Source organism: Sebastes umbrosus, chromosome 22 (assembly GCF_015220745.1).
Source record: "Sebastes umbrosus isolate fSebUmb1 chromosome 22, fSebUmb1.pri, whole genome shotgun sequence".
NCBI lineage: Eukaryota > Metazoa > Chordata > Actinopteri > Perciformes > Sebastidae > Sebastes > Sebastes umbrosus.
Genome location: NC_051290.1, coordinates 2,625,285 through 2,636,514, shown reverse-complemented (window position 1 = coordinate 2,636,514; position 11,230 = coordinate 2,625,285). Strand labels below are relative to the sequence as shown.

At 37.4% G+C, this 11,230-nt stretch overlaps 5 protein-coding genes and 1 long non-coding RNA gene across 11 annotated transcripts in view; 3 read left to right on the top strand and 3 right to left on the bottom strand.

Moving 5' to 3' along the window:
- The window catches only part of LOC119481862, a 166,214-nt gene that overhangs the window by 40,976 nt on the left and 114,008 nt on the right, over positions 1-11,230 (top strand). The window lies entirely within an intron of this gene.
- LOC119481846 overlaps positions 1-11,230 on the bottom strand; it is a 145,971-nt gene that overhangs the window by 45,486 nt on the left and 89,255 nt on the right. The window lies entirely within an intron of this gene.
- LOC119481879 (butyrophilin subfamily 2 member A2-like) overlaps positions 1-11,230 on the top strand; it is a 429,385-nt gene that overhangs the window by 344,833 nt on the left and 73,322 nt on the right. The window lies entirely within an intron of this gene.
- Positions 961-3,142, bottom strand: LOC119481867. Of its 2 annotated transcripts, none has more exons than XM_037759180.1 (4): positions 2,939-3,142; positions 2,448-2,807; positions 1,778-2,159; positions 961-1,183 (listed from the first exon to the last, which is right to left on the bottom strand). In XM_037759180.1, exons 1-4 carry the CDS (start codon positions 2,991-2,993, stop codon positions 1,126-1,128), a joined length of 855 nt encoding a protein of 284 aa, XP_037615108.1. In that variant the 5' UTR covers positions 2,994-3,142; the 3' UTR covers positions 961-1,125. The 2 variants fall into 2 exon arrangements, with proteins under 2 accessions (XP_037615108.1, XP_037615107.1); XM_037759179.1 differs by having other exon boundaries at positions 964-1,183; positions 1,778-2,162; positions 2,939-3,136.
- On the top strand, positions 1,077-9,791 carry LOC119481909. The gene is made up of 3 exons (XR_005205299.1): positions 1,077-1,175; positions 1,662-1,683; positions 9,661-9,791. It is a non-coding gene; the product is annotated as an uncharacterized LOC119481909 (long non-coding RNA).
- LOC119481860 overlaps positions 9,197-11,230 on the bottom strand; it is a 36,526-nt gene continuing 34,492 nt past the window's right edge. For both annotated transcript variants that reach the window (XM_037759163.1, XM_037759165.1), the window contains one exon: positions 9,197-9,742. In XM_037759163.1, coding sequence (XP_037615091.1) covers positions 9,616-9,742 — 127 coding nt within the window. In that variant the 3' untranslated portion in view covers positions 9,197-9,615. The remainder of the gene's footprint in view (positions 9,743-11,230) is intronic.

The following is an 11,230-nucleotide window of genomic DNA, read 5'->3' as shown; positions in this document are numbered from 1 at the left end:
GCAAATTTTGACAAAAATGAAAAATGTCATTGCTGGGCAGAAACACCCTGTTACTGTTGCCTAAACCTAAGTTAGTGATTTTCTTTCTTAGATATAACTGCGGACGTTTGCGTGGCGAACAAATGACGCGCAAAAAGCCTAAAATGTGTACTCATGACACGTGGAAAGTCTGCGTAAATGTCGTGCTATTTCTACGCCTTCCCGTGAGACCGGGTTGAATGTTTACTTTCATTTTTAAAAAGGGATCAGTAATTTCCTAAAGCAGCTGGGCACTGTAGTTTTTAACAAACGTTACTCAAACAGGAGGAAGTAGTGCATTTGTTGGGGACTATTTTCAGCTGTGGATTAATACACATACAGTGAGGTGGTGGTTTGTTTCTGCTGCCCCCAAGTGGCCAAATAAATCAGTAAAGAAGAATTTAAGGGGAGCTTAAGAGCTCCTCCTTGTGGAGTGATTGAAGAACATTTCTAATTGCTATAAAACAACAGATATACTATGTTGCAGTAAAGTCAGTGTTGTACTATAATAGATGATGTTTCTGGATTAGTTACTGCTGCACTAGTGTGCATGAAAAGCTGTCAAATGTTCACATGTAGTGGAGTAACAAGTGCAATATTTCCCTCTGAGATGTAGTGGAGTATAAAGTAGCAGAAAATGGAAATACTCAAGTAAAGTACCTTGAATTTGTATTTAAATACAGTAACTAGTTACATTAAACCACTGCTGATATCAATCAATATCCTGATCTTATCTCCTCTGTGTGTGTTTTTCAGGTGTTTCATGCCCTTGCCAACTGTGGAGCGGTCACCCTCTGCTGCTGCTCATCATCGTTACTGCTGATGATTCATGATAAGAGAACTGTTCAGGTTGATTTCGACTTTCACTTTTCAGTTCCACAGCAAACTGAACGGTTGAATTCATGAATATTAGATGCTAAGAATCAAAGCTAACGTAGCAGACCATGCTAGCTGCCATAGTGAAGGAATCACTACATTTATATGAATGAACACATTATAAAGTTAACATTAGGAGATTCAGTGCAAGGTAACAACATCCATCAGTAAACAGAGGACATAAAACACATGATTGATAACAGCTGGAGGGAAAACTGAACCAACTTACAGCTAAATCTTAATGATGAACTCTTCATTCAGTGATGATGAGTTAAGGTTAGGTATTGACCTTGAATTGTTGAATTTAGGTATTGACCTTGAATGTTTGAAGTTAGGTATTGACCTTGAATGGTTGAAGTTAGGCATTGACCTTGAATGGTTGAAGTTAGGCATTGACCTTGAATGGTTGAAGTTAGGCATTGACCTTGAATGTTTGAAGTTAGGTATTGACCTTGAATGGTTGAAGTTAGGCATTGACCTTGAATGGTTGAAGTTAGGCATTGACCTTGAATGGTTGAAGTTAGGCATTGACCTTGAATAGTTGAAGTTAGGTATTGACCTTGAATGGTTGAAGTTAGGTATTGACCTTGAATGGTTGAAGTTAGGCATTGACCTTGAATGGTTGAAGTTAGGCATTGACCTTGAATGGTTGAAGTTAGGCATTGACCTTGAATAGTTGAAGTTAGGTATTGACCTTGAATAGTTGAGGTTAGGTATTGACCTTGAATGGTTGAAGTTAGGCATTGACTTTGAATGTTTGAATTTAGGTATTGACCTTGAATGGTTGAGGTTAGGTATTGACCTTGAATGGTTGAAGTTAGGCATTGACCTTGAATGGTTACGGTTAAGCATTGATATCAAATAGTTAAGGTTAGGTATTGACCTTGAATAGTTGAGGTTAGGATAGGTAGTCGGGCAGAGAGTCTCGCAAGAGTTTTCACATTGTTTTCTTGGAGCTTGGAGGTTACCTTCTAGACACAACCTTATCTCAGCACTGGAGGTTACCGCTTGGTTAGTCCTGATGGGTTGTTTCTCTGAGAAACTCAACGTCTGTACGGCTGTATTGATGTTTCCTCTTTTATCAATAGATTTAGTAAAAGAACGATGGAAGGCAAAGCAGAGTCCAGCACAGAGAACCAGTGGAGCTGCTAGTCCCAGTCCAACGTAGAGGCCGATCCTTCCCCGACTCTCTGGTTGTGGTCTCATTGTTGGTCTCTCTGGTTGTGGTCTCATTGTTGGTGTCAGAGGTTTGGGCTCATCAGCAGCTGCTGTAAAGGACAGAAAATAAAATGTGTCTGATTGTCTGAAGTGGAACCATTTTACTGAAACAGGAAACTAAATAAATCCAGCAGACTGACAAAAGAAAGACTAAATATGATCCTAGTCTTCATCAGCGGTAGCCATGACGTACGTTTTACTGCCGTCCAAAATGGCGGAAGCGTAGTATGACCCCTGCAGCATGCTAACATGCTAAACTAAGATGTGTTTAGCACTAGCAGGGCTGTAGACTCTTAGTCTGGTTTCACTGACTGACTTCTACTGAATCAACTCACCTGTGACATTGAGGTGACATATCCTAGAGCCACTACCATCACCTGTCTTCATGTCACACCGGTACCAACCAGAGTCATCAATCCTGAGTCTGGACATGTGAAGTCTGATTCGTCCGTCTCTGAGGACGTCTTTGTCCCACCGGACTCGTCCTGTAAACTGTTCATCCTGAGACTCTGGGACCTCAACACCTTCATGGAGATGAAACAGGACTAAGGGTCTGAGATCAGCAAACAGTTCACAGTAGATATAAAGTGATTTGGAGGAACTGTTGGTTCTGGTTGTGAACATCCACTCCAGTGTGATGTTGTGGTTCTCCTCTGCCTGATAGAAGGTCTGTGTCACATTCACTACAAATGCTCCTGTAGAGGAGACAGAGAGGGAAAGTGAGCAGCAGACAAACTGACAACTTGAACATGTCAAACTCCATCTAGAGATGTTTGTCTGAAAGTGTATTTAGTGTTTGTGGATAATAAAGTGAAGGTCAACTAACCAGAGACACAGGAGGTCAGACTGAGGAGCAGCAGGATGCTGCAGATCATCTTCATCCTGTGAGAGGAGACAGAAACACATCAGATACAAGTTCAGTTATTACAGGTAGAACAGAGACAATCTACAGTCTGTCTTTAGTCCTCACAGGACTTCTTCCTCTGTGCTACTGATTACACATGACTGACCAGTGGACTGACACCAAGACAGGAACACTAATGTACTTCTGACACAAGATGGAGCCACTTTAGTAGATTAGATCTTTACAACTGAGGAAGAACAGGAAGTATGATCTGCTTTGACCTGACAGCAGTGGAGGTGGTAGAGTCATGTCTAAAGCACAGGGTGCTGGTGGGAATCACAGCAGCTAATGGAAGATTACGAAATGCGTAAGTAGCCCAAAAATAACAACAACCACTAATCCACAATGCTAGAATACGACGATACCATATATACTATATATATATATATAACAATGATTAATACATTACCAAGTCCTGCAGGTTTTCTTTTTGTGGTTTTGAACGTAGACTCTATTTTAAATAAATCACTTCTTTCATTGATATTTGCACCTCTGCAAATTGTATTAGCTTTTTTTAGTGAGTGCTGTCGGCCTACAGACATCTGACTGTTTGTCAGGTCTTTAAAACACATTAATTAGCACAGCAGGAATTGAGCTCGGTCTGCCCTATTACTACCATTATTAATATAGAAAGAAAGAAAGAAAGAAAGAAGGCTGGATGTAGCCTACATGTCAGTCTAGTGGAAATACTTATTTGGTCTATAATGGACCAAGGGGAATGGAAAGAGAAGTAAGTGATGATTTCAATGTCCACTGTCAGTATTCACAGTAACAGGATGGATTAATCATTGCTGTGTGTTTCTCTCCCAGCAGACCAGAGATCCAAGAAAAACAAAAGCTCAAAGCATGGTGGTGTCCTCTCCCTGTTGTTTCATGAATATACAGAACACTATATATACATGTATATACACTATATAATATACAGAACACTATATATACATGTATATATACACTATATAATATACAGAACACTATATATACATGTATATATACACTATATAATATACAGAACACTATATATACATGTATATATACACTATATAATATACACAACACTATATATACATGTATATATACACTATATAATATACACAACACTATATATACATGTATATATACACTATATAATATACACAACACTATATATACATGTATATATACACTATATAATATACAGAACACTATATATACATGTATATATACACTATATAATATACAGAACACTATATATACATGTATATATACACTATATAATATACAGAACACTATATAGTTACTGGTCCAGTGAACTTTATCAACCATTTCTAATCAATAATATATTCATCAAACCTCTAACAACAATATGAACAGCAGTCTTCATAAACACAATATAACTCTAATAATGATTATCACATGAATGATTATAAAAATAAAAATGAATGATGATCACAATGTTAAAATAACAGTTCTGAACTGAATGATGGGATGTATTCAGTACCTGTTTTTTTTAAATATGGTATTTTAATGCAGGCTAATAAAAATGAGGCAAGATACATCCATAAAATGATCGAATAACGGAGTGGCTGCTGACTGATAAGCATCAGGATAATTCAATACTATAGTCTTGAGCAGGTTAACTGCACAGAAGAGTTCTCCATAATAACTAATGTGCTGATTGACATGAAACCGGGTCTAGTATCGCGACCTTTAGATTAAAGGTCGCTTTACCAGGGGAAATACCTGGAGGAAGAACTATGATCTGCTTTGAAATCAATAGTCAAATAATAACCCTGACAGCAGGTAGGTGGTTTCCAGCTAGTCAACATTGCTCATCAAACAACCCAAGATCAAACCTTCAATAAAATGTGTCATAAAATGTTAATATCATTTATTATCATACTCGGTTTGCAGTTTCTGTTCAACCTCCATGTTGTGTTTCTGTAGTCAGAGTAGGGGGTTAGAGAGGAAAACTATTTCACCAACTAGATTTCTCCTCGATGGTTAACAAAGTTTCTGGTCAGCTTTTGATTTTACGCTCAACACAGACTAGAGGAGCGACACTAAAGGACGAGGACACTACTAGGACACCACTAGAACACCACTAGGACACTACTAGGACACCACTAGGACACTACTAGGACACCACTAGGACACCACTAGGACACTACTAGGACACTACTAGGACACCACTAGGACACCACTAGGACACTACTAGGACACCACTAGGACACTACGAAGACACTACTAGGACACCACTAGGACACCACTAGGACACTACTAGGACACCACTAGGACACTACTAGGACACCACTAGGACACCACTAGGACACTACTAGGACACTACTAGGACACCACTAGGACACCACTAGGACACTACTAGGACACCACTAGGACACTACTAGGACACCACTAGGACACTACTAGGACACTATGAATCGTTTTCAAAATATTCAAAATAGTATGAAAAATTAGACAGAGAAAGCCATAGATGCTAGAAATGCTCCTGTAGAGGAGACAGAGAGGGAAAGTGAGCAGCAGACAAAATGACAACTTGAACATGTCAAACTCCATCTAGAGATGTTTGTCTGAAAGTGTATTTAGTGTTTGTGGATAATAAAGTGAAGGTCAACTAACCAGAGACACAGGAGGTCAGACTGAGGAGCAGCAGGATGCTGCAGATCATCTTCATCCTGTGAGAGGAGACAGAAACACATCAGATACACTAGAGTGAACATGTAAGTCCTAATTCACAGTTCCTGCTGTACATCACACACTTAACTTTACATACTGAGGGGATTAGAAAGAGAAGTAAGTGATAACTTCAATGTCCACTGTCAGTATTCACAGTAACAGGATGGATTAATCATTGCTGTGTGTTTCTCTCCCAGCAGACCAGAGATCCAAGAAAAACAAAAGCTCAAAGCATGGTGGTGTCCTCTCCCTGTTGTTTCATGAATATACAGAACACTATATATACATGTATATATACACTATATAATATACAGAACACTATATATACATGTATATATACACTATATAATATACAGAACACTATATATACATGTATATATACACTATATAATATACAGAACACTCTATATACATGTATATATACACTATATAATATACAGAACACTATATATACATGTATATATACACTATATAATATACAGAACACTATATATACATGTATATATACACTATATAATATACAGAACACTATATATACATGTATATATACACTATATAATATACAGAACACTATATATACATGTATATATACACTATATAATATACAGAACACTATATATACATGTATATATACACTATATAATATACAGAACACTATATATACATGTATATATACACTATATAATATACAGAACACTCTATATACATGTATATATACACTATATAATATACAGAACACTATATATACATGTATATATACACTATATAATATACAGAACACTATATATACATGTATATATACACTATATAATATACAGAACACTATATATACATGTATATATACACTATATAATATACAGAACACTATATATACATGTATATATACACTATATAATATACAGAACACTATATAGTTACTGGTCCAGTGAACTTTATCAGCCATTTCTAATCAATAATATATTCATCAAACCTCTAACAACAATATGAACAGCAGTCTTCATAAACACAATATAACTCTAATAATGATTATCACATGAATGATTATACAAATAAAAATGAATGATGATCACAATGTTAAAATAACAGTACTGAACTGAATGATGGGAAGTATTCAGTACTTGTTTTATTAAAATATGATATTTTAATGCAGGCTTATAAAAATAAGGCAAGATACCTCCATAAGATCATGGACTAATCATGGATTAGAGAGGAAAACTATTTCACCAACTAGATTTCTCCTCGATGGTTAACAAAGTTTCTGGTCAGCTTTTTATTTTACGCACAACACAGACTAGAGGAGCGACACTAAAGGACGAGGACAAAGCGTTTTAATATTTTAAATAAGGCTGGGCGATATGGCCTAAAAATATACTGCAATATTTTTCAAATTTCCTCTAAGCACTTCATAAATGCTTGATTTAACCCTTTGATGCATACAATCACACCAATATGAGGATTCTTGACACTACCAAGTGTTTTCATATTCAAAATAGTTATAAAAACTAGACAGAGAAAGCCATAGATATTCACATGACAAGTTAAAATAAGAAATACTTCCAGAGTAAAGTCTGGGAAAGGAGAAAAAGACGGAGAGACAACTGTAGGACCTCTAAACTAAACTCCAGAGGAACCTGGTTCTTTAGTCTCTCTATTCGTTCCTGGGCAGCAACAAATATAAAACAGTCCAAATTATTCTCACCACATTTCTTCACAAAAACAAACATAAACAGGATTAATATAATATATAAACTATCTGTATTTCTACATTACCTTGTGTCTCTTCTGTTGTAGAGGACCAAACTACGAGACTGCACACCAACAACCAACTGTGGAGCGGTCACCTGCTGCTGCTGCTGCTCATCATCGTTACTGCTGATGATTCATGATAAGAGAACTGGAAGTGGAGCCCCATTCATTCCCGTAAAAGGTTCTCTCCTAGGAGGAGGCTCCTCCTCTGTTCAGGTTCACTTCGACTTTCTCTTTTCAGTTACACAGCAAACTGTTGGTCTGATGCAGCCTGGTCTCACACCTTCACCTCCCCACAGCTCAATGAATCACCCAAGCTCTATAAGGTGGTAGGGCTGCACGATAATGGACGAAATGCTAATCACGATTATTTGGATCAATATTGAGATCAGAATTATTTATCACAATTATTCCTAGATTTTAGGTGACAAAATATTTTTATTGCAAATTCACACTTTAATGAACAGAGTTCTGCTTTCATTCAATGTTGTGCTGAATTCTAATTCTATTTGTTGTCCTTTTACTTTGATATTGTCATCTTTAGTGGTTATTCGCATAACAACACACAATTCTAAAGATCAGGAAATTAATACATTTATTTTTATTGATAAAAATAAATCTTGGCATTAGTATTTTTAATTCTATATTATGAGGTGCTCAGAGTTCATGTTAGGAAGTTAAACAGGTCATCATTCCCTCTCTATTATCTATTTTATATTGCTGTGAAAACATCTCCAAACAACTGTACTTATTCAAGTTTCTCGCCAAAAACTTTACATTACATTGAACGCGATTTGCAGACAGGAGTTTTTGGATTTGTAAGCAGACATATTTTGATTTCAGTGGAAAGTTTTGCTCTCAAAACTTTTTTTTTTGTTTGATTGCATAATAAAGACACTAAAGTAACTCCAAAGGAAAGGAGCTTCAATGCTTCCTTTATTATCTCCTTTAGCAGAGGAAACACTGGAGCATCCTTTACCAAAGGAAAGGAGAGAATAACATCCCATAATGCCTTGCAGCCTGCAGCATTTAATGCAATGCACCATTCAGCCGTTCATAATAACAAACTATATGCTGATCTTGCATATTATTCTCATACACTAATTGTGATTCATGTTTAATATGAGTGGACGGTGACAACCATTTCGTTATTTTATTAATTATTTGGAACATGTAACAAGTAAAAAACAAAACAAGAATAACTAATAAAACGAACAGTAAACAAATAATCAACATAAATAAATATGACATGTCTGAAAAGAAGTTGGAAGAAGTATATAGTCCTAAACCTTCTCCATAACTCCAACAATCAACTCAATATTTATCATATATTACTTTGTGTTATTCATCAAACTGCTAAAACTGAATGTGTGACTTTAACTTTCAGCAGTTCACAACAGTAACAGAGTGTTTCTGCCACTACGAGCATTTCTAAGTTCCAGCAATGACATTTTAGATTTATGTTAAAACTTTTAGTGCAATGCTTGATAAACATATACACCGTGTTATTACCCATCTTGACATTATAAATAATGTGATTTAATAACATTTATGGAGCATTTTATGGGTCCAAACATCACTTTTTCTTCATGTCCCTCAACTGTGGTCTCAATGTTGAGATACGTAAAATTAGCTAATTTAAATGGAACTGTTTCATATTCATATTACTTTACACCATATTAACATCATTTATATAATTGTTTTTCCATCTTAATGTGCCTGTCCCACACTTCTGAAATAATACAACTAAAACAAATAAACAAATACCATATAGTAAATGTTTTATTCAAAGCCAAACAAATCTGGTTTCCATGGAAACAGAAGTGAACAGGTGAGCACATGGATGACAGGTTGGGCCGCCCACAAAGGTGACCCTCAAGATCCAGAACAACAAGGTGAAGATCACCTTTTATTCTTCTTCTTCTCACCGTACAGCTCAGTAACATTTAAACAATATATTAATATAACGGTTGAATTCATGAATATTAGATGCTAAGAGTCAAAGCTAACGTAGCAGACCATGCTAGCTGCCATAGTGAAGGAATCACTACATTTATATGAATGAACACATTATAAAGTTAACATTAAGAGATTCAGTGCAAAGTAACAATATCCATCAGTAAACAGAGGACATAAAACACATGATTGATAACAGCTGGAGGGAAAACTGAACCAACTTACAGCTAAATCTTAATGATGAACTCTTCATACAGTGATGATGAGTTGAGGTTAGGATAGGTCGTCGGGCAGCGAGACTCGCAAGAGTTTTCGCACATTTTCGCAGCTTGGGTGTTACCTTCTAGACACGACCTTCTCTCAGTATCGGAGGTTGTCGCTTGGTTAGTCCTGATGGGTTGTTTCTCTGAGAACTCAGAGTAAATTTAAGACAGAGGGCCAAGTAGAATCCAGCATAGAGAACCAGTAGAGCTGCTGGCAGTACCAGTATAACGTAGAGGGCGATCCGTCCCCAACTCTCTGGTTCTGGTCTCATTGTTGGTCTCTCTGGTTCTGGTCTCATTGTTGGTGTTGGAGGTTTGGGCTCATCAGCAGCTGCTGTAAAGGACAGAAAATAAAATGTGTGTGATTGTCTGAAGTGGAACCATTTTACTGAAACAGGAAACTAAATAAATCCAGCAGACTGACAAAAGAAAGACTAAATATGATCCTAGTCTTCATCAGCGGTAGCCATGACGTACGTTTTACTGCCGTCCAAAATGGCGGAAGCGTAGTATGACCCCTGCAGCATGCCAACATGCTAAACTAAGATGTGTTTAGCACTAGCAGGGCTGTAGACTCTTAGTCTGGTTTCACTGACTGACTTCTACTGAATCAACTCACCTGTGACATTGAGGTGACATATCCTAGAGCCACTACCATAACCTGTTCGCACGTCACACTGGTACCAACCAGAGTCACTGATCCTGAGTCTGGACATGTGAAGTCTGATTCGTCCGTCTCTGAGGACGTCTTTGTCCCACCGGACTCGTCCTGCAAACTGTTCATCCTGAGACTCTGGGACCTCAACACCTCCATGGAGATGAAACAGGACTGAGGTCTTGAGCTTCGCTAACAGGTAACAGATGATATAAAGTGCGTTGGGGGAACTGCTGGTTCTTGTTGTGAACATCCACTCCAGTGTGATGTTGTGGTTCTCCTCTGCCTGATAGGAGGTCTGTGTCACATTCACTACAAATGCTCCTGTAGAGGAGACAGAGAGGGAAAGTGAGCAGCAGACAAACTGACAACTTGAACATGTCAAACTCCATCTAGAGATGTTTGTCTGAAAGTGTATTTAGTGTTTGTGGATAATAAAGTGAAGGTCAACTAACCAGAGACACAGGAGGTCAGACTGAGGAGCAGCAGGATGCTGCAGATCATCTTCATCCTGTGAGAGGAGACAGAAACACATCAGATACAAGTTCAGTTATTACAGGTAGAACAGAGACAATCTACAGTCTGTCTTTAGTCCTCACAGGACTTCTTCCTCTGTGCTACTGATTACACATGACTGACCAGTGGACTGACACCAAGACAGGAACACTAATGTACTTCTGACACAAGATGGAGCCACTTTAGTGGATTAGATTTTTTGAGGAAATATGATCTGCTTTGAGATCACAGTGAGAATTGACCTGACAGCAGTGGGAGGTGACTGAAACATTTCCCCTGTATTTCAAAATGACAGGAAAATCATGTAAAATTTACAAGAATGAACTGTTTATTGAAATGTGTTTTAACAAAAGATAATAATGTGTGTGTGTGTGTGTGTGTGTGTGTGTGTGTGTGTGTGTGTGTGTG